This window comes from Sebastes fasciatus, chromosome 9 (assembly GCF_043250625.1).
Source record: "Sebastes fasciatus isolate fSebFas1 chromosome 9, fSebFas1.pri, whole genome shotgun sequence".
Taxonomy (NCBI): domain Eukaryota; kingdom Metazoa; phylum Chordata; class Actinopteri; order Perciformes; family Sebastidae; genus Sebastes; species Sebastes fasciatus.
This window is the reverse complement of record NC_133803.1, coordinates 7,452,730-7,480,608: the sequence shown is the minus strand read 5'-3', so window position 1 is coordinate 7,480,608 and position 27,879 is coordinate 7,452,730. Positions and strand designations below refer to the sequence as shown.

At 42.0% G+C, this 27,879-nt stretch overlaps 2 protein-coding genes across 5 annotated transcripts in view; both read left to right on the top strand.

The window, feature by feature from the left end:
- The window catches only part of vps8 (VPS8 subunit of CORVET complex), a 50,842-nt gene extending 32,754 nt beyond the window's left edge, over nt 1-18,088 (top strand). For 2 of the 3 annotated variants that reach the window (XM_074645680.1, XM_074645677.1), the window contains exons 25-45: nt 795-867; nt 2,475-2,594; nt 4,261-4,332; nt 4,632-4,751; nt 4,999-5,082; nt 5,272-5,354; nt 5,646-5,730; nt 5,929-6,027; nt 7,112-7,201; nt 9,026-9,072; nt 9,161-9,305; nt 9,660-9,749; nt 10,873-11,058; nt 11,139-11,220; nt 11,628-11,710; nt 12,738-12,818; nt 12,952-13,121; nt 13,774-13,942; nt 14,691-14,744; nt 15,992-16,072; nt 17,588-18,088. In XM_074645680.1, coding sequence (XP_074501781.1) covers nt 795-867; nt 2,475-2,594; nt 4,261-4,332; nt 4,632-4,751; nt 4,999-5,082; nt 5,272-5,354; nt 5,646-5,730; nt 5,929-6,027; nt 7,112-7,201; nt 9,026-9,072; nt 9,161-9,305; nt 9,660-9,749; nt 10,873-11,058; nt 11,139-11,220; nt 11,628-11,710; nt 12,738-12,818; nt 12,952-13,121; nt 13,774-13,942; nt 14,691-14,744; nt 15,992-16,072; nt 17,588-17,713 — 2,140 coding nt within the window. In that variant the 3' untranslated portion in view covers nt 17,714-18,088. The remainder of the gene's footprint in view (nt 1-794; nt 868-2,474; nt 2,595-4,260; nt 4,333-4,631; nt 4,752-4,998; nt 5,083-5,271; nt 5,355-5,645; nt 5,731-5,928; nt 6,028-7,111; nt 7,202-9,025; nt 9,073-9,160; nt 9,306-9,659; nt 9,750-10,872; nt 11,059-11,138; nt 11,221-11,627; nt 11,711-12,737; nt 12,819-12,951; nt 13,122-13,773; nt 13,943-14,690; nt 14,745-15,991; nt 16,073-17,587) is intronic. The other variant, XM_074645679.1, reaches the window with a different exon arrangement.
- Nucleotides 18,089-19,287: 1,199 nt separating this feature from the next.
- fam98a (family with sequence similarity 98 member A) lies at nt 19,288-27,557 on the top strand. 2 transcript variants are annotated; one of them, XM_074645698.1, is made up of 9 exons: nt 19,290-19,467; nt 21,500-21,648; nt 22,039-22,173; nt 23,173-23,354; nt 24,150-24,230; nt 24,344-24,460; nt 24,609-24,776; nt 26,114-26,396; nt 26,445-27,557. In XM_074645698.1, the coding sequence occupies exons 1-9, from the start codon at nt 19,430-19,432 to the stop codon at nt 26,879-26,881; spliced, it is 1,590 nt and encodes a 529-aa protein (XP_074501799.1). In that variant the 5' UTR covers nt 19,290-19,429; the 3' UTR covers nt 26,882-27,557. The 2 variants fall into 2 exon arrangements, with proteins under 2 accessions (XP_074501798.1, XP_074501799.1); XM_074645697.1 differs by having other exon boundaries at nt 19,288-19,467; nt 26,114-27,557.
- The last annotated feature ends 322 nt before the right edge of the window (nt 27,558-27,879 follow it).

Sequence of the window (27,879 nt, the reverse complement as noted above, 5' to 3'; positions counted from 1 at the left end):
TATACACATACATTACATTTTCTTTTATTTAAAATAGCAAACAGAGGGCAGATCTACCAAAGCAAACAGAGAAAATGTAGACAATAACAGTGTTAAATGAATTTTCATGTAATTTCAGCAATTCTGTGTCTCATATTCTGTTAGTATTATTACATTGTTGTATTTTATCAGATGCAAAAAAAAGCAAAATAAAACAACAACAACATGATATGGACAATATATACGGGCCATCGGCCGCCCTTCTCTCTAAATATCGGTTGACCACTAGAGCAGTGGACGGGTAAGAACTTTACTTGAATTGTTTCCTATAATATTAAGTATAGTGTCCATTCATGTCTATTCATCATGTATAATATTTATGGAGAAATTACTGTATTCATTCCCAGCGTGAACAAAATACTCGACTTCAACAACTTCCACTGGTTGGCATTCATGAAAAGCGCACCTGTGTTAATATCCTAAACACTGTTATACATACAGTATATTCTTGTAGTAGGCATAAGGTAGATCTGCTTGTACTTCGGAGAGGTAATTTAAAATATTGATTCTCTTTGCCTGTGAACTAATCCCACGGATATTCCAGTTAAGGAATCTGAGTGACATATTAAGGTGAAATATTGAAACATCGTTGAGAAGAGACTTTACCACAATCATCCCACTTGTTAAGACAGGACTGTATCTTCCCATAAAATAAGTTGCATTTTTTGTGTGTGTGTGTGTGTGTGTGTGTGTGTGTGTGTGTGTGTGTGTGTGTGTGTGTGTGTGTGTGTGTGTGTGTGTGTGCTTGTGTGTAGCTGCTGTCTTGCAGGAAGGGCATATCCACTTGGAGACATCCCTGAAGACCTTGTGGTTCAAGTTAAGAACCAGGTATGTAGATACTCTTTGTTTGACAAAAATCAGGCCTGTGTGTGCGCATGCATGTGTGAATGCGCGCGTGCGTGCGTGTGTTCTCCCCTGTACTTCTATTCCTGTAAGGGTCTGCAGGATATACCAGGATACAATTTTACTGGTTCTGTTTTTTTGCAGAGGACCGCTATAGAGTTTGGATTTGTGGTAATGTTTTAAATTGCAAAAGTTCCCAGAGGTCAGAGTGGAGGTGGGACAGGACTGAGGCTTTCTATTAGCTCTTCATTAGCCCTAATGAATGATTAAAAAAACGGTTAAACAGTGCTGTATGTCAATGGTATGTTCCTGTGTGGACATGATGACTCAAACCAAGGAGTAATGTCTCCAGTAGCAGTAATCCAATGCCGAGTATTTTCAGCCATGTGTAAACCCAGTAGAACAGTCGGCTATAATTAGAATTTTCACAAGCCTAAAATGCCCCTGCTTGTTGTGAGTAAATGATGTGTGTTGTGTTGTGTGTTCAGGATCACTGTGATTAACTTCCCTTGGTCTATATGGCTGAGCACCGTTGTAAAGCAACTGACATCACACTAGCATTTCCTCCAGAACTACTTCCTGTGTACACGTGCCTTTCAAAATAAGAGCACACTGCAATATTGACTCCGCTCACCACTATGTATAGTTACAGCTTCAGGTTCTCTTCTTCCACATAGAAGAATGATCCCAATCAGTCCCACACAGTAAGGTACTCTGTATCATGGATACCCTGAATGAGTGTGACTGGTACTCTGTATCATGGATACCCTGAAGGAGTGTGACTGGTACTCTGTTTCGTGGTTACCCTGAAGGAGTGTGAATGGTACTCTGTATCATGGGTACCATGAATGAGTGTGACTGGTACTCTGTATCATGGGTACCCTAAAGGAGTGTGACTGGTACTCTGTATCGTGGTTACCCTGAAGGAGTGTGAATGGTACTCTGTATCATGGGTACCATGAATGAGTGTGACTGGTACTCTGTATCATGGGTACCCTAAAGGAGTGTGACTGGTACTCTGTATCGTGGTTACCATGAATGAGTGTGACTGGTACTCTGTATCATGGGTACCCTAAAGGAGTGTGACTGGTACTCTGTATCGTGGTTACCCTGAAGGAGTGTGACTGGTACTCTGTATCATGGGTACCCTGAAGGAGTGTGACTGGCACTCTGTATCATGGGTACCCTGAAGGAGTGTGACTGGCACTCTGTATCATGGGTACCCTGAAGGAGTGTGACTGGCACTCTGTATCATGGGTACCCTGTAGGAGTGTGACTGGTACTCTGTATCATGGGTACCCTGAAGGAGTGTGACTGGCACTCTGTATCATGGGTACCCTGGAGGAGTGTGACTGGTACTCTGTATCATGGGTACCCTGAAGGAGTGTGACTGGTACTCTGTATCAAGGGTACTCTGAAGGAGTGTGACCGTTGTTGGTTTGGTGCATTCTCTTCATTTACTGGCTCAGTTTGTCCCAGTTGTTGAGCCCTGATGAGCGATGCTTGGAGTGTTTGAAGGGTGGTGATCAGGAACAACCGCTGTTAAAGGTCTAATGCTGTGTGTGTGTGACTCTGTGTGCTTTTTGTGTCAGGTGTTTGAGTTCCTGATCCGTCTCCATTCAGCCGACTCGTTAGAGGAGGAGGAGGTTTTCCCGTTTATTCGTACACTCCTCCACTTTGATACCCGGGAGTTCCTCAATGTCCTCGCCATGGTGAGATTTCTTCATATCATTTTAACCCGTGTCATGCTGATAAATGTGTGTTGAAAGACTGGATGACTGGGTCTTGAATATATGAATTCAAATATATAACTTTATTGGCTGTTATAGACTGCAGTGTAGTCTGTGCTGCATTAGTTCCTCATCAGTCCCTCTCACAGCCAACGATAATTGAAGCAGCTATAGTCAATATTTTTATAATAACAATGTATTAAATGACAATATGACATGGGATCGTTGGAACCTACAGAGAATTATCATCCAAATCTACAGATATATATATATATATATATAATATATAATGAGTTTCAGTTCATTGTTTATCTGTCCGGCCCACAACGTTACTGTTTTGGTTCACTCTCACCGCTCTTATAGCGTCGTTTTCAGCTGTATTCAGAGAACACTATAGTTACTGGACACTATCTGCTCAGCAGCAAACAGCAGGCAGACACAGATATTTCCCTCGGGAGTTGGTAGAGACCAAAACAAAGCTATAAGAGATTTGGCAGGTGGTCAGAAACATGACTCCGGGCGCCCCGATAGCTCATCTGGTAGAGCGGGTTCCCATATACTAAGGCTGAGTCCTTACCGCAGTGGCCCGGGGTTCGAATCTCACCTGTGGCCATTTGCTGCATGTCGCCCCCCCCCCCCCCCCCCCCCTTTCCAGTCTATCCACTGTCCTGTCAAATAAAAGCCCCAAAATTATCTTTAAAAAACCTCCAAATTAATGATAATGTTGCTTCTTCACTGCTGGATGTGTAAATAGGCAACTGTTTGCTAACCAGTTAAACTGCGAATATGTCAGTGTTGTTTTCACGACCTGTTTCTTCAGCTCCCAAGTGGTCAAAGGAGATCAGTTATTGCAGGTTTAAAGTAGGTCATCGGTACACAAACGAGTCCTTCATCACCACCTCTGAGCGTTTAGCAGATCATGCACTCTGTGTGAGGATACCCAGCCATCACATAGAAAGTCTTTAAACTCTGCAGGGACCTCCGTTTTTCCCAGCGTGCCAGAAGCTTTGCACTCTGCTGGAGTAACGTCCTTTTCCAGTATGTTTAAGAACATTACCATGACCTGGTGTCAGAGTAGAACCATCTCATATATATTATATATGATCTAGGATCATATCCAAAGCAGCACCTGAATTGTGGTTCTGATTGATAAAAGTGGATGATGTATATAATAATAATAAAAAAATTTTTTTTTAGTAAAGCTGCTCTCAAAAATCACCAGTTCTGAGAGTTCAACTTGTATGAGGATGGTACCTAAATGTTGTATCTGTCACGCATCTTAAGAATACTGCAGTGGAACATATGTATACTCCTTAATTATAATAATAATAATTAGATTAAGATAAACATTATGATTTGAAAAACAAACACATGCTTATGTTTTGTTTATGTTCTTAATGTTTAATTATTCTTAATAGTCATATAATCCAGAGAAATATTGAGAATTATTCATTCAATCAGCTTTGAGCGTAAGAAGCTCTGTGATTGGTTGCAGTATTAGTCTTGTTTCGGTCGATTCCACCAGGCTACCTACAGGTTGTGTCTTCATTTTCCTTCTTAGAAAATTGGACTGTCACATTTTGAAAGGTGAGATTTGCTTTTGTAGAATTTTTCTGTCATTTCTGATTTGGTTCTTGCTTCGTTCTAGACATTTGAAGACTTTAAGAACGATAAGCAGGCCCTTGAGTACCAGCAGAGGATAGTGGACATCTTACTTCAGGTAAAATCACAAACAATCCTTCCATGCTCTGTTCTGTTTGTTTCACCTGGTTTGTTGATAGTGAAGACAGCATGGAGCATGAACACAGGCTCTGTAATCTTGTGCTTTTCACAGCACAAACCTTCTCTTGGTTGTTACTAGAGTATTAAACCAACAACACACTAGAACAGCATTTATCTCACTTGAAGGGCTCCGAGTCCTCTTGTCTCTGTTATCCTGGACAAAACTGACTGATGGTTTAAGAGAGGTGATATTAATATCATTAACGACTAGAGCAATTTGTCTTTCTGGTTACCTAGGTGATGGTGGACAACCCAGACTTTACTCCATCCCAGGTGGGCGGGCTCTTCACGTTTTTGGCTCGCCAGTTGGCCAAGCCAGACAACACGCTTTTTGTGAACAGGAAGCTCTTTGATCAGGTAAAAGTATTTCATTGCACAAGGGACGGGGAAATAAATAAATGAACCTGGGGTTGTTCAGCTCCACTGGTATCTCCTAAGTTTAGTAAGGCACAATACCACTCCTCCCTATCCGGAGATACCCATCCAGCAGATATAGTGTTTAGATCTGCAGGTACCTTCCCAGCGTGCCAGAAGCTTTGCACTCAGCTGGAGTAACGTCCTTTTCCAACATTCATCCACATCTTTGCTCTTACTGTCTGTCCAGGTTCTGGAGTTCCTGTGTTGCCCAGACGATGACTCCCGACACACTGAGAGGCAGCAGGTAGGAGAAGAAAACATGGAGCAATCAGTATGTATACAGTATACAGTATATTACATACAGTATATATATATATATATATACATACACACATATACATGCACACACACACAGTATATATAAAACAACATGTTGTGCCTGTACACTCATGTGTGCAGTCTGTGAGCTAGACGATGTCATCCTGTCACATGACTGGTCTTTGTCGTGATGGTTTTGTAGGTTCTGCTGGAGCTGCTGCAGGTCGGGGGGGTGGTCCAGTTCAATGAAGGAAGGCTGTTGGCTCTGGCAGAGAAGGCCAAGTTGTGAGTAGCCGGCCAATGACTTTTGCATTGAATAATTGTATTCAAGTAATTTTAGCATTGTATACCTTCCTATACGGGATGTTTGGGGGTTGATAAATAGTCCGCAGTAGATGTCACATAGAGATGGTGTACATCGTCTGAAAGCTGGGAACCTGAAGATTAATCTGAGATGCAGCTCAGCACTGTGTCGAGTTATTCTAGTCAGTAATAAGAAATAAAAACGAATTCATCAATTAATTAATCATGTGGCCTCACTTACATGTCTTTGTGTCTCCCTGTTTTTCCCTCCAGCTACCAAATCTGTGAATTTCTTTATGAGAAGCAACATCTGTATGACAGGATCATTGACTGCTACCTCAGAGACCCCCTCAGAAAGGTATTTATCAGACTATACATGTATTTGGTTGGTATGGGTTACAGTTGTGTGCTAGACAGCTAGTGAAATGTATAGCTCCATCTCAGCTGTAACAGGTAGCCTGGCTGTGTGGTGCAGGCTGTAGAAGACCTGTTTACTATTGTAATGTAACTGGTGGATTCAAATAAAGCATTTCAAATATGTGTGTGTGTGTGTCAGGGGGAGATCTTCAGCTACATCCACAACCTGCTGTCCATGCCCGGCTACAGCCCTGAGGAGAAACAAGCAGTCAAGGACAAAGTACTGCAACACATACAGGTCAGAACATACTCAGACAGACATATAAATACTGGTATACCTTCATTTCTGGACAAGTGACATTAACAGTTCCTCTAGTCTGGACGGTGTTTTACAAACATTCTCCCATTCCTTATGTTTCCAAAGGTAAAGTCGTAGTCTAATAGTCATGAGCTGGTAGGTTAAATTCCTGTGAAAGTTGTTAGAATGACTTCATGGTTTTTCCATTAAACACTTGTGTGATATTTATTAACCCCTTGTTTGTCCATCTGTTACACCCTTATTAGTCCATAGTAGATGGTAAGAAATCTGAGTTTGTTGCTATTTTAGTGGCCCCACAAAAGGAATTTGGTAGTTTTCATTTCTTTTGTACTTCTAAACATATTTTCAACGTTCCCTTGATCCAGTCAGTCATCACCAATCTGTTTCAGTCAAGAATAGAAGTGATTCCACCGGTACATTTTGACACCCACACAGCATCTGTCTCCTTAGTTATCCACATAATTATAGCTCTAATAGTCTTTTTTTTTTATTAGGTAAATTCAGCCCTCCCTTCTCTTTCGGGCAAAGAAGTGTCTTATATTTAATTCTACCTTGTTTTATTTTGCCATAAGAATTTTTGACTAATATTTTAAAAGTAGAATTAGAAACCACAATGACTGGAACAAATCAACAATCCTGGTAATATATTCATTCTTACGTTTCTATTCTCCCCACCTGAGTCAGAGGTAAAATCTCCCATCAAGCCAAATCCTTCTTTATCTCGGTTAACGATCTCCCATAGTTTGCTTCAAATAGCTGTGATGTGATGGGAGTATATTTTGTATCAGTTTCTGATGTCAGTAGTTACTGTATGGTCCTTAGTAAGGCTGGGTATTCTTTAAAAAAGTATAGTACCAATACCAGCACCTTTACTATCAGGCTACCAAATGTCTTTTTTTACATTCAAAGCTTCTATTGAGGTTTTCGCATGAGCTTTGAATGTCTGTCGTCATATTTTATGACCCTAAAAAAAACAAAATTCTTAATCAAAATTATTGATCAAATGAGTTAGTCTTTTTTTAAATTAATATAACTCCAATAACCCTCAAACATATGTTCACAGGAGCTGATGACCCTTGACCCCAGCAAGTCGGCTGACATGGTGGTGTTTCACTTCACTGAAGAGGTGCAGCAAATCATCTCTGAGCTTCAGGTAAGGTCAAAATAAATAAGTTGTTATGTCTTCTTTATGTGGTAATATTAGTACTGACAGTCTGGTTACCTGCACAGAACTATTACAGAAATGCAAACAAACTTCTGCACTAAAACTGCTGAAGATCATTTTGACTTTTACTGGAACTGATATCATGATTGTCAGAGTTCTTTAAACTATGACGAAAAAGAAAAGGAAGCTTTTAGAAGCAAAAAGTGTGAAATGTAATCTGCTGGATGCTGCCTGAGGAAGCTGCTGTCCAATCCTTCTCTTGTGTTCTGTATGCCTCTCCATCCCTGCATCGTGTGCACAAAATGAGCAGGTTATATTTCACACTTCTTACATCTAGCAGTTTTCATCCACGTGTTCCTGTTGACCTGTTAGGACATTTTACTTTTTTTTATTTTTTGAATCACAGCTGTTTTCTACTGAGTTGAAATTGCCATGACGGCAATGCATTTTAAAATTCACTGGCGAGCTGGTGGGAGGCTTTTATTGTGAAGAACTTCTAGGAAATGCAATGTCTTTGCATAAGTGTAATTGCAGTTACATGAGGTAAGTGTGTTGGGAACCCTCCCAGTATGCACTGGGGCATTGTTACTGTTGTCATTTAGTTCTACATTGTGCTCCACAATGTTTCCACACTTTAATCACTGTGAAACTGTTAAATGCAGGGATTGGATTTTAGCCTGGATTATGATTTATGACACACCAAGCTCTGATTGGTCAGTAGGCGGTGCTTTCATACGGGTTGATCTGTCATTTGGAACATAACCTGCTGCGGAGCAGCTTAGGAGTGCAGCATAAGTTACCATGGCGATCTAAAAAGGACCAAGAAAGAACCATATTTCATCAATTTCTCACATTTGATATACCAAGTAAAAATGACTATTGCATAATATATGAAATACAATTATAATAATAAAGTTGGTGATATTTTATGCACTAGTGGAAAACCCTGGTACATTATGTCTATATACAGAGATCAGCACAGTGCAAAAGGTCAGTGCAGGAATACACAGATGATCTCTCTCTCTCTCTCGCTCTGTCTCTCTGCCTCTCTGTCTCTCAATTCAATTCAATTCAAATGGCTTTATTTGCATGACGTTACGCTGTACATATTGCCAAAGCATATTCAAATGATGCAAAATTTAATTTACGTTAATTACATTTCATTAACATCAATAAAATAAGCCAAAATTTGTTGGAACAACGATATCAACAGGAAACAAAGCAAACTAACAAACAATCAAACAACAACAAGGTGCAGACAGCTGTCCCTGTCCCTGTCCCTGTCCCTGTCCCTGTCCCTGTCCCTGTCCCTGTCCCTGTCCCTGTCCCTGTCCCTCAGTTTATGGCAGACTGCTACCAGCTCACAGCTCCTAGTTTCCTCCCCCAGTAGGACTGATAGTTTATCTTCATCTGAGAGCTGTAGAAAACCTTTCAGTTCTTAAGTTAATTCTTTTGAAATATATTTCCCTGATGTTTTTATGTGTCCCATTTGGTGAGGAAGTGTAACTCTGTTTCAGGCTCACTCACAGCCTTTGCTCTACAGGGAGCCAGGTCTTCCTGTGCCGCCCCTGTTTAGTGGCGAGGCTGTGCTCACTCAGTCTGTACTGTACTTTGTCAAGGTTCTTAAATATAGATCAGTAACCATGCTCAGATAGTCTGCTATGGTGTACTGTCGGTTTAGAGCCAGATAGCACTGCATTCTGCTCTGTGCTTTTGTTTGTGTTTGCCAATAGGTGATGTAGTTTAGTTTTAACTGTGTTGTAATTTGGTAGAATCTAATTGGTGGTAATCGCTCTCTCTCTCTCTCTCTAGGATGACCAGCTACTTTTCAACTTCCTCAGCTGTCTCCTAGAGCCACGGTACGGTGTGATAACTCTGCTACCTCACTCCTGCATTTCTTCTAAGTCTCTGTCTTCCTTCTCACGTCCGGTCTGCTCTGCTATTCAGGGAAGGGCATCATTCAGGGACCGTCCTGCCTCAGGAACGGGACCTCCACGAGCTTCTGCTGGACTTACTGTGCCGCTTCGCCCCCCAGCAGCTCCTGAGCTTCCTCCAGACCTCCCAGCACTACAGACTGGAGGAGGCCATACAAGTACTATCTACTATACTTTGATCATGTTCACTGCACGTGTTTGTGAACAAGAGTTGAATACGTGCACTGAGTCCATGTTGCAGGAACAGCAGCAGTAGTTTACCATTTGACAGGAATGATGCATTGAAACCCAGTTGAAACACTAGATAGATGTATAAGTGATCAGACCGTATTATACTGTAATATAACACAGTAGTTCACATTCTTTCATTCACTGTGTGATAGTGACAATGTCTTGTTTCACTAGACTATTGCAGATGCCATGTTTAAAGTTTCATGCACTGTGAGAGAAGGGGGGACGGCTAACCTGCACCGGTGAGTCTGAAAGCATTCTGTCCATGTCTTTGTCTCTAGATCACAGAGAAGTACCACCACAATGAGGCTACAGCCTATCTGCTGGAGAAGAAGGGAGATGTTCATGGAGCTTTTGCTGTCTTGTTAGAGGTAGCTACAAAACACCCACAGAGTCATCATTTATTAGATTAAAGGGACCGTATGTACGTTTTTACACGTATAAACGTGTTTTCAGCATTTGTTATTGCCCATGTGTGAACAGGTTGTAACCTAACCTAAAAATGGTAACTGGACTTGCATTTATATAGCTCCTTTCTAGTCTTCTGACCACTCAAAACTGCTCTGCACTGCATGTCAGCATTCACCCATTCACACACACATTCACACACCGATGGCTCAGCCTTCAGGAGCAGTTTGGGTCTCAGTATCTTACTCAAGGACACTTCGACATGTGGACTGGAGAAGCCGGGGATCGAACCGCAGACCCTCCGATTGGTGGACGACTTGCTCTACCTCTGAGTGAGGTAGAAAATGAGACCTTCTGCAACTTCCTGGGTTTCCTCGCTCAGCATGTAGACTGATGTTAATGGGAAGAATGTGGGCCGGTTTTTTTCTGGGAAAATCCAACGGATGTGAGTGTGCAACCATAGCTAACGTTTGGTTCGAAATGGAGTCCGCTTACGCCAACAAACGACCAGTAACGTGATCGACTCAGGCCCAGGAGACCAACACTACGGTGTCTCCCCTGTTCCTTCTGACCACGGTCGGGAGGCTGAAGCAGGAAAAATTAACACTAAGATCAACATCTGCTGGGCCTTCCATTCATAGAGGGACCTTCATTTGCTAAGCTAACATTACTGCCAGGCATGTGAAGTGATATTGTGGTCTTAGCTGTCAGTAATGTTCAGTCTCGTGTGTGTCGCCTCACACGAGCAACAGGACGCTGACTGTCGTTGACTTAGCGACCACAGGCGTCAGTGTTAACAAGCGATTTCTGATTCTTACATAGAGTCCCTTTAATTAATGAACTAATAATTCACAATTTACCAGTTTGACACATGAATACAAAGGCTCTAAAGCTGTAGGGACTAATATATATTCACATATATCGGTGTGCATATGGTGTTGTGGAGTAGGGGCATAAATTCATATAAAATGAAAATACTCAAGTGCAGTACTAGTAGCACAAACCTGTACGTAAACACAGTACATGTACTGCTGTTATATGGAGCTGTTATTGTTACTGATATTGTCCCTTTAATACTCTCTGAAGACACTGAAGGAAAAACTGAGTCTCCTCACTGCTGAGAGTGAGGGAGGAGTCGAAGGAGGAGATGGAAGACGGATTAAAGAGGAGAGAGACGGTGAATCAACACTGACCAGAGTACAGGATTCACTGAATGACATCATTGTCTTGTGTCAACGAAGCTCCGACAACCTCTACCAGCAACAAAGAGAGGTAGTAATGTCTGTGAAGGGGGTGGCGGGGGGGAGGGGAGGTGACACTGTCTCCTCATTCATTTATTTTTTTTCTCACAGGTTCTGTGGTTTCCACTTCTGGAGACCATGATGGCTTCTCAAAAACTAGTGAAGGGGCTCAATGATGAACACACATTTGAGGGTGAACACACACACGTCCTGCAGCAGTACACCTCTTCACCTATTTTAATGTGGCATGTAATAACAATTCCTTCAGTTATTAAAGACAAAAGAGCTAAATTATTTTCCTTTTAACATAAGTTGTTCATTCAAGTGCGACACAGTAAATGCATACACTAAAAGGAAATCCATATAATAATGTTTATTGTATTTCAGGTTATTTCTTTGTTTGATTTGTTTTTATTTAGACTATAAATCTTCCATGTAGAACAGTTAAATAGTAAACCATCATTTCTTTATGATCATGTATGATGTGATTGTGATCTATGTAGCCGTAGGTTTCATTATTTCTTCACCACCTAAAACAGTACGACAGTGATGGTGATGCTGATGAAGATGATTCATTCATTTGGTTTGTGTTTGTCTCAGTGCTGAAGGAGCTGACGATGAAGGTTCTCAACTGTATGAGCAGCTTTATTTCTCTGCCTGCCATCATCCAACGGATACTGCAGGTGTGTATGTGTGTTTCTTTATCTTCCCTACTTTAAAGGGATTCTTCTGAGTATCAAACAGTCGCTGTCTTTGGACCTGCAGGAGCTGCAGCTTGTGTCCACGGTTACAGTGTAATACACTGCTCTGTTGCCTATCCACATGCTTGTCACTGTTTCACCAAAACACGGCTTTATGTGATATGGCTAAATGATTGCCAGAATCATACCAAACAAATCGATCTACTGTGAAAACCATTGCAATCCATCCATCCATTATACAGTATGTAACCGCTCATCCTTAGAGGGTCGCGGGGGGGCTGGAGCTGAGAGGCCGGGTACGCCCTGAACACCCTGTCAATCATAGTGTCACGATTTGGAGAGCAGTTAGCAAGATTGGACCCAAACGCAAGACGGAAGCAGCGAGACAAATTCTGTGATTTTATTTTAAAAAACTCACAGGCTCCGAGTCCCAAAGGAGAGTCAGGCGACAGGGAAACAAGCAGCCAAACTCCAAACAAATGATGAAGACGAACAGACCGAGAACAAAAGAACTAGGCTGGTAATAAAATAAAATAAAAAGATAAGTAAGCTGGTAGAGAATGACTAATTAGGAAAAGAGGGACGGAAATACAAAGGTAGGAAGTGGAGTGATCTGAAACAAGAGGAGGAGAGGTGAGTAAGAAAATAAACCAGGAAACACTAAACATGACTGGATGACAAGGGACCCCGACCAGAACTCACATTCACACCTACGGGACATTTAGACTCGCCAATTAACCTGCATGTCTTTGGACTGTGGGAGGAAACCGGAGCACACAGAGAAAACCCACGCTAACACGAGATAACGTCTGTTATGATTTGACGCTATATAAAAATAAATTGAGTTGAACTAAATTAAACCAGCACAAACTTGATCGGGTTCTAGCCCTTCGGGTTTGAACCCTAACAACCAAATGATGAATGTGTGTTACTTCACTCTGAAGAGAGACCGTTAATGTTGGACAAAGAGGTTGTAATTTGTGATGCTGTCTGCATGCTTGTCTGTCAGGACCCAGTCTATGGGAAAGGAAAGCTGGCAGAGATCCAAGGCCTCATTCTGGGCATGCTGGACACTTTCAACTATGAACAGGTAAGACATGTGTGTCTATTAGATTATATTATATATATATTAAATAATGGAGCTATAAACTGCGTCACTCCCTCACTGATAGACATGTTCTGTCATTGGCCTTTAATAATGCTATTATCTTTTCTGTTTTTAGACTTTACTGGAAACAACCACCAGTCTGTTGAACCATGACCTCCACTGGTCCCTGGCTCACCTGCGTGCTGCTGTCACGAGAGGACTCCACCCACGTCAAGACCACTGTAACATCTGCCTGCAGCAGTACAAGAGGAGGCACGACTCAGCTGAAGAGATCATTGTGTTCAGGTAACTCACAGCGGAGCTGTTTAATTCCTGCCTACAGTTAAGTGACGAAATGTGTATACATGGTTTGGATATGATCCTTCGCCTGCATACATGTGGCTTTCTGTTTGTATTCTGATGTGTTTTTAATTTTAATTTTGATCAATATTTTTGTTTCCATCACATACCAGCCCCATCTCATTCCCAGGGCGTCAAAATACCGACGCTTTGTCGGCATTCAACACTGCCACACAAGACACCCGCATCAGTATTAAACACTCAGGGAAAGCGCTGTGGTGACGTAGTTTAAAGAGTGAAAGAGAAACACATGGCGGGAGGGAGGGGTCCAACAAACAAAAGGCTTTCATCCAGGAGACCGCTGCGTTAAGGTTCAATTTCACGTTACAATCAGCTGTTCCTTCGTGTTCACAACGTCCAGTTTTCACTTTACAAACGTGGTCGTTTTAAGTCCAACCATGTAGTTATTTTCCTAAACCCAACTAAGTGGTTTTGCTGCCTGAACCTAAAGTGACGCCATGGGGCGTGACAATATGTGACGAGATGAGAACGTGTTGACTATTTCCTGAAATATTTAATTTTCTCATGTTTATGTTCTATGAAAGCATGACATATTTACAGGTGCTAAGGTGTGTACTGTATGTGTGTGTCTTGTCAGCTGTGGCCACCTGTACCACTTCCAGTGCCTGCAGCAGAAGGGTTCTGGGTGGGGCGTTACGTCAGAGCCGCAGCAGCGGTGGAGCTGCTACAAGTGTTCGTCCAGCCAAGGAGGAAGGGGCGGGCCTTCCACTGAACTAAAAAGAGGCCGCTGCGCGTCCCTGGCACAGGTGTGTGTTTGTGCTTGCAGAAAAAAAGAAAGCTCCAGATAGACGTGTGTGAATGAATACCTCAGATTAAAGGAAAAATCTGGTGTTATTTTACATTTAACTTGCTGTCATCAAACTCTGTGAAAAGATCTAAACCAACAACACTTTGACTTCCGGACCGTGTCTGCGGCCCGTTGATTCCTACTGAAGAGGTTGATCTTTTAAAACAATTCACAAACATTTGGGCTGTGTTTTTTAAGGATTTGCCATAGTCATTTTCGTTGGTCGTTAATTTCAGGAGAGAACTGATCATTCAGGCTGAATCTGGTGACTTTCAGTTCCCCTCCTTTGCTTTTCACCACTTCTGTTGGAAGTGTTCAAATTTCTCAATGGGACGTTACTCTTGACGTTATTAATACTACTGCTCTCCTCCATCAATAACAGAGCTAAGCTACTAAAACAGCGACGCCACCAATACGCTCCTGAGAAATGTAGTTAAACTAGTAATGCTGCTACTGCCCAACACTGTCCACATAACCTAAAGACTAGAGCCCATACGCACAAAACTCTGCGTAGATCATGACTACACATGTGTACGCACAAAAATAGGAATATGCATACCCATTCTTTATACATGAAGGGACCTCAGGCCACAGCAGCTGTAAAAGGTCTGTTGTAAAGTACTGTAATGTGTGACAGCTGATTCATTTTATGTGTTACAACAATACTGATTTCAATCCGAGCACGACCTGTCCTCTTTCTGTCTCAGACTCGTGTAACATCAGTACATCATGACGCAGGAGCAGAGACTCACAGCAAGAAGGTAAGGTTTTATCAGATATACCATAAACAATATACTGTATATAGAGATATATATATCTATATAGATACAAATATCCGTCAGACTTTGAGTCTTCAAACTTAAAAAGGTAATTCCCGTTAAAGACAGTGGAATTATCCTTTAAGATGAAACATGCCCAGCCACAGTACATAAAGTCTGATGGTAAAATTGTAATCTGGTTATTGTCAGGCGGGTGTGCACAAGGCAACAAGGGAAAGGAGCCATGTAGGCTGACAGGGACTCTTGAGAAATTTATTGAAAAAGTGAATTTACAAAAACTTACTGGCATGTTTAGCAAGTCTAAGTACAGGCGGGAAGGCAGGAAGCAGCAATGACAATTAGTTCAGAAATTAAAACCAGCAACAGTGCATTTTTCTCCAGGTTTATAAGGTACTTTTTGTCTGCTGTTTTTAAGTAATTCCATTCCATTTTTTTCTATTTATTTATAGTTAGCATTTTATTTATTTATTTGGTTATAAAAATGAAATCCTGGAACAAGACTGGGAAAACTGCTGGAAGGAATGTGTTTCAGTGAATAAATGAATTTAATTTGCAAGTAATTCAGGGGTTCCAATTTTTCTTTCATATCCTTAGTACTTTCTTGCCAGCATGGACGTGAAGTAGGTCTTAAATTGCATTCATAATGGTCTTAAAAAGGTATTAAAAAGTCTTAAATTGTTGTACTTGTTGAAACCTGCAGATACCCTGAATCTGGCAAAGAGCAAGTGGAAATGAGCTAGTACCGTATATATGCTGTATATACTGGGGGGGGGGGACTGGGGAATGAAGAACAGGTGAGCGGGTGGATGTGGGAGTCAGGTGACTGGGACTGGTGGGAAGGTCAAAGGGCATCTGGTAAATGGATGGAGCAATCTGGAGAGTTCCTAGGAAAGGCACGGGCACTTCCTCCGGGGGAAGCGGGAATATGTCTGAAAGGAGGGACAGAGACAGTTATTGTGAGTCCAACACGGCATTTCATTAGAACACAGTATGAGCCTAATCAATTAATATTCACTACAGTGCTACCGTATTGTATTACTGATTTTGTCCACCCCTTAAAAATCACCAAGCTTGAGGCACAAGGAGACCGTATTGCCATCACATGTCCATCATTGAATAACACTTGTATTACAGCTGCTCTCATACTACGCTCTTTATGCCATGTGACAAATTACAGCTTCGTATTTATGCTCTGACGACATTCTTCTGCATGTTTTTTTGTGTTCCAGGTGTTTGTTGACGCAACGTTGGACCTTCAGCAGGAACAGTCCTGGGATCAGCTACGCTGCTTATACCGAGGACCGTCCAGGGTAGGGACACTGTCTGTGGCAGCTGAAGAACCGCCCCGATTACATTACATGACGCCAAGCACGTCACAGAAAGTTTAACGATATATGTTTTTATGCCTTTCAAGACAAGACAAGACAAGACAATACACAGGGCCACAATAATTTAACACCTGATTTAGATCCAAGATATACTGTATGATGTACATAGTACACAGCACAAGACATAGTTGTACACCCATAGTATAAAAAACAAAATACTGTTACCAGGCACTGTTTTCTGCCATACCAGTGACTCATGAGTTTTTTGTGGTGTGTAGGTAATCATGTGTGGAATCATGGGTGGAGTTGACCTACACAGCTACAGTGCTAGAACTACAAGCCTGTACCCACACTCACAAGATACCCTACAAAGAAAGGGGACAAATACAATATGAATATACAAATATATACTTTACTATACTATGTTGTAAATGAGCATGGTTAGACAGATATCATTTAGACAGATATAAAAAAGTCAAAAAGCCAGTTTGACACCATCAGCCATCACCATCAACATTTAATACAAGTCTCAGTTCACATTAAATGCAGAATGCAGTTCCTTAATCACACTCAACTATACAGAACGGTGTCGTCTGCATAAAAATGACATTTTGTATTGATAACATTGCAACACAAATTATTGATATAAATTGTAAATAAGTTAGGACTCATTATGGACCCTTGTGGGACACCATTTGTATATTTAAATAGCTTGAAAATAAACCATCAACTTGGACACTTGTCTTGTTCTACCGCTCAAGTAGTTTTCAAACCGTTGAACATGTTTTGAAGACAGCCCTACGTATGTTAATAACTTACAGAAACATTGTGTGCTATAGTCCACCTTCTCTTCTTCTCTTGGCTTCAAGTTTCAAGTTGAACTTTCAGTTTTATCAGTCAAATGTAGGTTAACACAGTCAGCAGTACAAAGACGAGAGAAAGGGTCAGCTCAGCAATAAAAGCATGTAAGAAGCATGCGCTAGCACATATTGCCTTTAAGCTACCTGTTAAAACACTCCTGATATCCCTTATCGTTGTTGCGTTGTGTCTGAAAGGGCCTTTAAGGTGGAGCACTTGTCCTATAATATCAAATCTTCCTAGAAGAGAAGAATATTACCATCCTTGGAGGATTAAATGTTTTAACAGTATTATTCACCAAAGTCCTGAGAGCAGCTGGGTAGATCACGGCATAGTGAGCCCCAGCAATGTTCTGAAGCTTCCTCTTCCTCAGGAAGAAGTGAATCCTGGTTCTGTAGTATTTTGAGTCGTCTGAGAAATGCTGTTTTTAACCAGTTATATGGACGCCCTTTAAGAACTTATAACACTGACAGCAAAAATACAGCAACGGGCTGATGACACCCTGGTGATTGAAATGTGTGCTCTACCACAGCATCTCCTGTTTATCTTACTTAATGTCTACCTTCCTGTTACTCTTGAACACTTAGACAGGTATTTTGTAATTATCTAATGGTTCTTTTCTCTCTCTCTTTCTTCCAGTTGTCCATCCTCTCGGAGCTCTCCCACTACCACAGCCATGACAAGACTAATCTTCTGATCGGAACCCAACCAGGAACAGAGAATTTCCAACTCAAACTCTGTCCTCCACCTTTATTGGAAGAGTAGCACCAGGACTGGTTGTGGATCCGTGTTTTCTTCATTTGTCCAGACTAGAGTCCAGTGGGATTGGTTAAAGACGAGAGATTTGGCATCATCCCCTAACTGTTCTACATCACAGTGGGTTGTAGTTTTCCACAGTTTTTGGTTGTGAGACATTTGATATTGTATAATCTCTTTCAAAAAATGTTTATTTCAAAGCAATCTGTTTATTATTGATCATATGCAGTCACTCTGATAATTAATTTCATCCATTGTTTCTGTACTACAGCTGGCTGAACCATGTTGCTGGGTTTGCATGTTTGTGCTCGGATCCTAACATAATAACTGGTATTATAAATTATACTGAATGTTTGATTACAACTAGTAAAAAGACAAAAGATACTTTTGCCTTTCTTATTTCAGACATTAATATGAAACACTTTTTTAATGTGAAATATTATAGCTCGGTGATATCACAGTCATTGGCTGAATCCAAAAATGAACTAATTTTAACTGCTGAATTAATTTACAGATGTTAATGGTGCATGCAGCAGAATTTAAAATCTGTGATTGGATGTTTCTTAATGAAATGACACAGTTCTTCTTAAGTACCGATGATTCAGAGCACCTTACAGTCACCGTGAGAAAATGAATGGTACCTTAACTTTGGGAATCCTGGACGGCTGACACAAGTCCTCCTATTTCCATCTCCGCTGTTTGTGTATTTTCTCACTAAAATATGCTGCGTGACCTCAAAGGCTTAAACACTTTTCCTCTTCTCCTCCACACCTCTTAATTTATTTTGGATATTAGTATGTTGTCTCTCTATCTAATAATGTCTTAACAGAAATATATTCTGATATTGTATTAATAGCTTCCCTGATCTGAGTCAGTGACTCAAACTCAATACCAAGGTGTATGATTACATAGGATGACGGACAAAGTTGTTGTTTGAAAGAAATAATTGAAAATGTGGTTTGAACCTGAGCTTTGAATGATCCACATGTGGTCGGTAGGTGGCGGTAGAGCGCCTGTAGTAGTGATGTGTCGGTCACGAACGAGTCGGTTCTTTGAGCCGGCTCTTTTAAGTGAACGATAAGAGCCAGCAGAATGATAGGACAATGTTCTCCGCGCCACGGGCACTCCATGCACTGACTGTGACTGAATGTTGTGTTAATGACGTCCGTACGACTAATCAGGTGATGAAAGACAAGGATCATAGCACCAAGCAGGGAGGGGCGGCGTGCTGACGGTCTACAGGTACAGAGCAGGAGGGAGAGGAGGAGAGAAAGAGAGAGGAGTGCGCGAATAGCAGACAAGATGAGTGACAGTCGGAAACGAAGCAGCATCTAAAATTAGGGTATATTGGAAATTATAAGGTTTAGTATAATTAAATTTAATAATTTAAGTGATATATGTACACACATACTAATCATAGGTCAAAACAGTGCTAAATTTGGCTGAATCATAAAAAGGCAGAAGTGGTAAAACAAAGAGCCGTTTGGGAGCCTAAAGAGCCGGCTCTTCTTGGTGAGCTGAGCCAAATGATCTGGCTCACTAAAAAGAGCCGGAATTCCCATCACTAGCCGGTAGGTGTCGCTAGAGCGTCGGTAAGCCGTGTGCCTACCGACAATGAATCCACAGAAGAAGAAGGAAAAGTAAAACGTGTATCAGCTGAGCTGGCTGATGTGAAGACTCTATCTCATAGTACGTGATTTTAGTGTATAACCACAGATTATTGGGATGGATAATGACATCGTGGTCTCTCTTGAAGATTTAGGGTAAGTTGAAGAGCCTCAGGTGTGCTGCCGGTCTCTCCGGTGTTTAGCATTAACGGGACAGTGTAGCTTTAGCACAGCGGCTACCGTCAACTAGCTGCTGTAGCTAACGGTCAGTCTGCAGCTGCTGGTGGGTTCTTTCATGTCCATGAACCTTCGCTCTCTCTGTGTGTGTGTGTGTGTGTGTACCGGTATTAATAGACGGTAACGGTACACACGGATGTAACGTGTTGTGCTCCAGCCGGCTGTGTCAGCAGAAGCTGCTCCCAGCTCAGCTCACACACATTCCTCTCTATTTACCTCCTCCAGCAGCACTAGCTACACACACAGCATGTACTGATGAAGGGTTTCCTGGTGAATCACTCTGCTGAATTATCTTGTGTCTTCTCACAGCTCCGTAAAGGTCCAGAGTCCAGTTCTGTCAGACTTTAATGAACCTGGTTTGGACCTGGTTCTGCTCATTGAACCCAACCTCAGTATTACTCATCACTATGCTGATGATGAGGGGAGCAAAGAGTTGTGCATGTCAGACTGATTTTCAGTTTTATTTGCCAAGAAGCCTACATACAAGGAACCTGACTCTATGTTTTATGCATCTCTCTAAATGTACTGAGATAGAAATAGAAATAACAGCTGGGGACAAGGACAACACAGCTGGACTAATAAAGGAGAGGAATAGACAGGACTGTGTATATATATAAACTGTATATATACACTGATCAGCCATAACATTAATACCACTGACAGGTGAAGTGGATAACATTGATTATGTCGTTACAATGAGAATATAATTGTATTTATAGAGTGCTTTTCAAGCCATGAGCTCAAAGTGCTTTTCCAGGAAATTCACAACATAAACAATTTAATAGATAACTAATTAAACATAAACATTAGAATAGGTAAATAATGTAATATGCATATACTTATTCATACATTTACACATGCACATATACCGATCAGCCATAACATTAAGACCACTGACGGGTGAAGTGAATAACGCTGATTATCTCGTTACAATGGCACCTGGCAGTGGGAGGGATATATTAGACGGCAAGTGAAAATGTTGAACTTTGACCTTTGTGTTGGAAGCAGAAAAAATGGGCAAGCGTAAAGATGTGAGCGACTTTGACAAGGGCCAAATAGTGCTGGCTAGACGACTGGGTCAGAGCATCTCCAGAACTGCAGCTGGGATGTTCCCGGTCTGCAGTGGTCAGGACCTACCAAAAGTTGTCCAAGGAAGGAAAACCGGTGAACCGGCGACAGGGTCAGACCCAGAGCTCATTGATGTACGTGGGGAGTGAAGGTTGGCCCGTGTTGTCCGATCCAGTAGAAGAGCTACTGGAGCTCAAACTGCTGAAAAAGTTAATGCTGGTTCTGATAGAAAGGTGTCAGAACACACAGTGCATTGCGGTTTGTTTCGTATGGGGCTCCGTAGCTGCAGACCGGTCAGGGTGCCCCATACTGACCCGTGTCCACCGCCAAAAGCGCCTACAAGGGGTACGTGGGCATCAGAACTGAACCACGGAGCAATGGAAGAAGGTGGCCGGGTCTGATGAATCACGTTTTCTTTTACATCATGTGGATGGCAACGAGTTCAAGGTGTTGACTCGGCCTCCAAATTCTCCAGATCTCAATCCGATCGAGCATCTGTGGGATGTGCTGGACAAACCAGTCCGATCCATGGAGGCCCCACTTCGCAACTTAAAGGACTTAAAGGATCTGCTACTGACGGCTTGGTGCCAGATACCTACAGCAGACCGTCAGAGGTCCGGTGGAGTCCATGCCTCGACGGGTCAGGGCTGTTTTGGCGGCAAAAAGGGGACCTACTCAATATTAGGCAGGTGGTCATAATGTTATGGCTGATTGGTGTGTGTATATATATATATATATATATATATATATATAAAGCACCAATGACCAACAATAAAATAAGAATGAAATAAAACCGTCTATATACAAGTCAGGTGTTAGTTAGGGAAGATAGCGTATAGAAATAAATCCCTGAGCTGTGTGTGTGTGTGTTCCTGTCCTGTAGGTACCAAGGCCCTCTGCTGGAGGACGGAGCTCTGGATTGTGCTGTAAGCAGAGGAGCAGCTTCACCTGAGTTCACTAAGCTTTGTGCCTGGATCGTCTCAGAGCTTCGACTCTACTGCAAGCTGGAGGAGAATGTCCACGCCACCAACTGTAAGACACATTGGTTGCTCCTGATGCAGAATTCCTAGAAAATATTGAATAGTGAGAGAAGAGTTGCACATCAAACGGGTCTACTCATATCATTTCCTTTTCTTGCAAGTTGAAGGTTGATAACAATGGCAAAGAACTGAAAAATCAAATATATAATTGTGTTATTGTTGTGGGTTTTGTGGGCAATTAAGTAAGTCATTAGGTTGGATTACTAAAATGTTAACCAATGCTAGAAGGGGAAAGTTGTAAATTCAGCAGTGAGGGTTTCTGGTTGACACAACTACTGTGACTGGCTGTATTCTTAGACTGGCTATGTGTGAGATTTAACCCGACTATTTCCCTGTCTTGTGACATCATGTTCCGTGTGCTTGTACCTTCCACCCCTCCCAGGTCCGATGGAGGCAGAGGGCTTCCAGCTGGAGATGAGCGGCCTGCTGTCGGAGCTCGCCTGTCCTTACCCTGTCCTCACCAGCGGAGACATCACCCAGAGACTCCTCAACAGGACCGACTGTCTGCTGCTCCTCAGTATGATAACAGCACTTTGCATCTCAATTTAAAAAGTGTATTGAAGAAAAGCATTGCTGCATTAACCTGTGATGGTAAAGTCTGTTGCAACTTTATGTGGACTGTTGTACCAACACCCACCTGTCAGTCACACAGTGTTTCCCCTCGGTTGACTGTTTTGGCCTAGCAGATAATCCGGGGAGGAGGAGGCTAACACAATTACACCACACCAAATCATCCCGATTGATCAATCAATTGCCTTGCTCTCATTCAGCAGGGTGTAGACAGAGCATAGTGTTGGGACGGTCGAATGCTTAATTCACCATAGAATAGAATGGACTTTTCTTCCAGCACATATTCTGACTTGTCAAACATAGGTGTAACTAATGATGTTAATAATGGCTGCAGTTCAACAGCCCTGGTATTGTGCATGCTGGCTGCCACACCTAAAGCTGAGCAGACACTCTGTGTTTTTATTAATCTTGTACGTTGCTGTTTGGACAAATTGATCAGCTGCGAAGTGGCGCTCACACTGAAAGTAACCACTGAACACAGGCCAACGTTTGGTCATCCGTCTGCTGGTTTTGTCCATTGACAATTCCAAGTTTATTCAAACAAGACGAATGCATCCTAAGTCCTCAATGTTGACAAAAAGACAGAATGGCAGCGTTACTTTGTGCAATTCTACCATGCATGGAGCTGCAGATAACTGGAAGATGCAGACACTGTGACATGTTTTTACCACAACATGTAAAATACTCTACCAGTAATATTAAGACAAGCAGTACAATATATAATGGATCTTTTTGACAGCAGACAGCTGACCAAACTTTGGCTACGACCGGTGGATTTCCTGTATTCCTTAGCTGAATTTCTTAACCCTAATTACATTTCTGGTGACTTTTTGTTATTCTTTTGTGCCACGGCAAACTTCTACAGCCACATTTTACTCTCTCTTCTAAGTTGGTCTAACCTAAGCATCCTGTAATTAGAATTTAACCAGTCCAATTTCTGTCTCAGCCTTCCTGGTGTCTGAGTTGGAGGCGTCGAGGATGATCCTGATTAATAAGCCTGACAAGAAAAACCAGGAGTCGGGCAGCCCCATGTTCCAGGAGCTGAAGGGCATCTGCATGGCACTGAGCATGTCCAAGCCTCCAGCCAACATCACCATGTTCCAGTTCTTCAGTGGAATTGAGAAAAAGGTCAGTCGGTCTCACAAGAAAAAACTGAACAGGGTTAAACCTGCATTTCAAGCTCTTTCAATTCCTCACAATAGCTACCGGGAAAAAAACACCATGTACATATATCCACAGTGCAGTTGGATTGTAATGTGTCCCCTGTCACTGAATCTGCAGATTGTTTAAACTACCTTCAAGAGCTGCAAACCCGACACATTTTTATGCCTACAGCCGCGGCCGGAGGCATTATGTTTTACGGGTCGTCTATCCATCCGTACGTACGTCTCAGGAGCTCCTGGAGGGAATTTTCTTCAAATCTGGCACAGTTTGGTTTTAATTAGTTATTTGATGTAATTAAAAAGGGGGTGAGACGTCATGATTGGCAGCTGTGAGTCTCTCGCTGACAAGCTGGCGCCGTGCTCAGCTCGCGATTGGTTCATCGATACCGCGGCTCCACCGCCCGATCACTACTGCGCAGGCTCTGGCTCCAAATGACGTCTAAATCTCAAGATGACCGATAAAAATGCAAAACCGGGCAAAAATATTCTCGGTGGTCAGCTGTTGACATCCCCAGTCTGAATCCCAGGATAGGAATGCTTAGTTTGGTTGGAATGGTTTGGGCATGAACATGTAATAATAAAATGCAGAATATATTGTCAGCAGGTTCAGTCTAAACATGTGTGAGAAGGAATGTAGTTGTACATATTTCTGCTTTTGTCAGTGTGGTTTAATGTATTGTATCTGCTGTTCGATCTACATTTTCAATGTTCATTTATACTCTCATAATACACACATCTGCATGTTGTCCATTTTTCATAGCTGAAAGAAGCCGTGAGTAAAGTCCCACCCAATCACGTAGGAGAGCCTTTGCTGAAGAAGGCCCTTGGACCTGTGCACGTGGTAAATACTGAAAAACAATGAAGAAATGTAATATAATAGAATTGAGGAACGCTGCATCCGTGAATGACCGTTGAAGTAATTATCTCTTCCTTTTTTTCTTCTCATTTTGCTAGGAAAAAATTGAAGCTATAAACCAAGCACTTGTAAATGAGTATGAAGTGAGAAGAAAGATGTTGTTGAAACGTCTTGATGTGACGGTGCAGTCTTTTGGTTGGTCTGACAGAGCAAAGGTACGTGGCAAGTTGGAATCTTCCTCAACCTGAGAAGGTTGAGATGACAGTGAAAATGACATATGACATATAGTAGCTGCGTCCGGTGATTGACATTCATGTTCCAGAGGAAAACAAACCAAAAACCTTTTTGTGTGTCTGATTACAGACGCATGCTGAAAAGTTGGCCAAAGTTTACCAGCCACTACGTTCTGCTCTCGGCACCAAAAGTAACATCTCTGTTGCCCACCTTCTCGCTGCTCGACAAGACTTCTCCAAGATCCTACGTACAAGCAGTGGCAAGATAAGAGAGAAGACTGCTTGTGCCATCAACAAGGTAAGTTAAACCCAGTGTCACAGGTTATTCATACAGTTTTTATCCTGTTTCTCTGTCTTATGAGTGATGTGCAAAAGTCCACGTTCTCACGACTGTCCCATGGCTATTTGAAGTGGGCTGAAACTTGCAGGCTAAAACAGATGTTTGAAGTAAATATTTCCATAACTGATTGTGTCCGTGTGTGACACAGATGTGTGCCTCCATTTAAACAATATGTCTGGAGTCATTCAACATTTTCTTATTGTCTGACAATCCCATGAAAAGACCAAAACAATCCTACTTTACGGCTCCCCTACCCTGTCTGTGGCTCTCAGCCCAAAGCTAAAGATTTAAGCTAAATATTTATTAAAGAGTCACAAATATATAGTTTAGTTTTAAAGGCTCAGTGATTTATTAAAACAGCTGGTCACTGTAGTTCTCAGCATACGTTACTCAAACAATTCCCACAGGAGAAAATGGTGCATTCGTTGGGGACTATTATCAGTAACGTACTAATACACATTTGGTGCTCTAAAAAAATGTGTAAAGATGTTTTTTGCCAAATTATGATGTGTTAATTTAATCAGACACATATTTGGTTTAGATGGGAAGTAGAGTAGGTGTAGGATGTAGTTTATTTTCCCTTATTTTAATTTAATTGCAAGACAAAACAAAAGACAAAACACTCACAGTGATAGGAGGACAACAAGAAGACAACAAGAATAGTAAATACAGGCCAGTTAACAATTTTGTCAGAGGATGAAAAAACAAGGTGATGTTGATGTGCGTGCGTGCGTGCGTGCGTGCGTGCGTGCGTGCGTGCGTGCGTGCGTGCGTGCGTGCGTGCGTGCGTGCGTGCGCTCTAGACAGTCAGTCTGGGGTGAAATCTGTTGATTAGATGTGGAAAGGAGGAAGCTAACCCAGTCTTCCTTCCAGTTCCCATGTACCATAACTGTCACTATCATTATTAAGGAGTAACATTATGGTGGCGGGGGATTTTTAAATGGAGAGGGAAAGAAGGATAGATAAATAAATAAATATGAAAAGAAATTAAATTAATAAAATAAAAAATGGGTAGGGGTGACTACATAAAAAAGAAATAATAATAATAATTATTATTATTATATAAAAAATTGAATATATAATATTCATTAACTTTTGATGTAGTAGTTTCATAATTCAATTGCAATCTAATGAAGGAAGCCTTGAATGACTGAAGCAATGAAGTATTTTGGTTTATGGCCTTTTCCTTAACACATCATAGCTTCAGCATACAAACAACAAACAAAAGTGAAGTTCAATTTGGCAAGTGGGCTGCCTTTTGAACCGTTTAGTTTTAATGTGTGTCCTTTTTTCAGGTTCTAATGGGCCGAGTGCCGGACAGGGGAGGCCGACCCTGTGAGATAGAGGCTCCTCCCCCAGAGATGCCTTCCTGGCAGAAGCGTCAGGATGCTCCCCAAGGAGGAGGACACTATGGTGGGAGTGGGCACGGAGGCGGCAGGGGGGGCTACGATCACTACTCCCAAGGAGGCCGTGGAGGATATGAGAGAGGAGGCGCAGGAGGACATGTAGACAGGGGAGGTAGAGGAGGAGGTGGCAGAGGGGGGAAGGTGCAGGGAGGCTGGGGAGACGGAGGTGGAGGTGGAGGTGGAGGTGGAGGAGGAGGAGGAGGAGGAGGAGGAGGAGGAGGAGAGAGAGGGAGAGGCGGTTACCACCAGGGCCACTATCAAGATGCGGGAGGTCATCAGGGGGGAGGAGGGAGAGGTGGCTACGGAGGAGGAGGGAACAACCAAGGAGGCTTCCAGGACCCTGGCTACCATGGAGGAGGAGGAGGAGCAGGAGGAGCAGGAGGAGGAGGAGCTGGTTACCATGACAATTACCAACAAGATGGAGGCCGGCAGGAGAGAGGCGGGGGTCGAGGAGGTCGTGGGGGCAGGGGAAGAGGAGGCCGAGGAGAAAGAGGAGAAAGAGGAGAAAGAGGAGGAGGAGGAGGACAAGGAGGAGGCTGGGGAGGGAGAGGGGGCCAGAATTTTAACCAAGGAGGACAGTTTGAACAGTTCTTCCAACATGGTGGGCAGCACTACAACCAAGCTGGCTTTAATCAAGGCAGGCACTACACTAGTTGAAGACACGGTGAGGGGCATCGCAGCAGAGTCCACTCAAAGATCGACTCATATTCACGTGTGAACAGATTTTAAATGCCTTATCATCCGGTTTAGAATTTTCAGCATGGAAAAAGTTGACAAAAATGTAAAATGAGGACCTAGGAGATAAACACAGATAGCAAATACACTCAGTACAGGCTGTTCTGGAGTTATTGTTTTACTACAGAGGGAAGTTCTAATGTAGTCCTTTACTTTTTCATACTGGTGTGTTAACGTTTTTCTCAGCCTCTTCAATACAAGTATTCAAACCAACAGCTCTGCTATAAATGGTCAGTCGATTAGTTGGACTCTGCTGTTTTGACCTCATTTTGACATATTTAGCCTTATATTGGACATATTTTTGAAAGACAGGAAAGAGTCCTAAGTTTTCAGTGTTGGTGCACCTACGGTGAATCTGACATTGGAAGTGCACTCATGAAATCCTTAATAGTTTCATTTAATTTGACGATTACTTGAAGACAGCTTCATCTTTCCAGTCTTCATTTGTTTCAGTAGATTTGACTGGAATCTCCTTTGTTACTTATTTAAAACATGTCATCTTGTACTGCTCATGGAAGATTGTGTGCATACAAATGTGGATGTTGGAAGGTTTGCATGGGTGTGTGAATGAGCAATAAAATCTGAAATGAGAGCATTATCTATTTTCATTCAGTGGTCTGATTATCATATCAAGGAACTGTGAAACATGAGGAAAAATTTGATTTTTTGCATACAGATCATTTACATTTTGAATACTAAAGATAAAGAGATCTGCAGATGTACAAAAAAAACTTAACACAATGGACAATAATTTAAAAAAGGTATATACATATATGTAAATGCATACAGTATTGTTGTAGTACTCATTGGGAACAGAAATCAGTATAATTTGGCTTACATACAATTTTTTTTAATTCATACTATATATATCCTATATACTATAGCTAAAGTAATTGCATGATGTCATTCAGAAAACTCTG

Coding starts and splice junctions, on each gene's coding strand:
- fam98a (XM_074645697.1), top strand. CDS start 19,430: ATGGATAATGACATCGTGGTCTCTCTTGAAGATTTAGG. Junction 19,468..21,499: donor GTCTCTCTTGAAGATTTAGG/GTAAGTTGAAGA, acceptor CCTGTCCTGTAG/GTACCAAGGCCCTCTGCTGG. Junction 23,355..24,149: donor TCAGTGGAATTGAGAAAAAG/GTCAGTCGGTCT, acceptor CATTTTTCATAG/CTGAAAGAAGCCGTGAGTAA.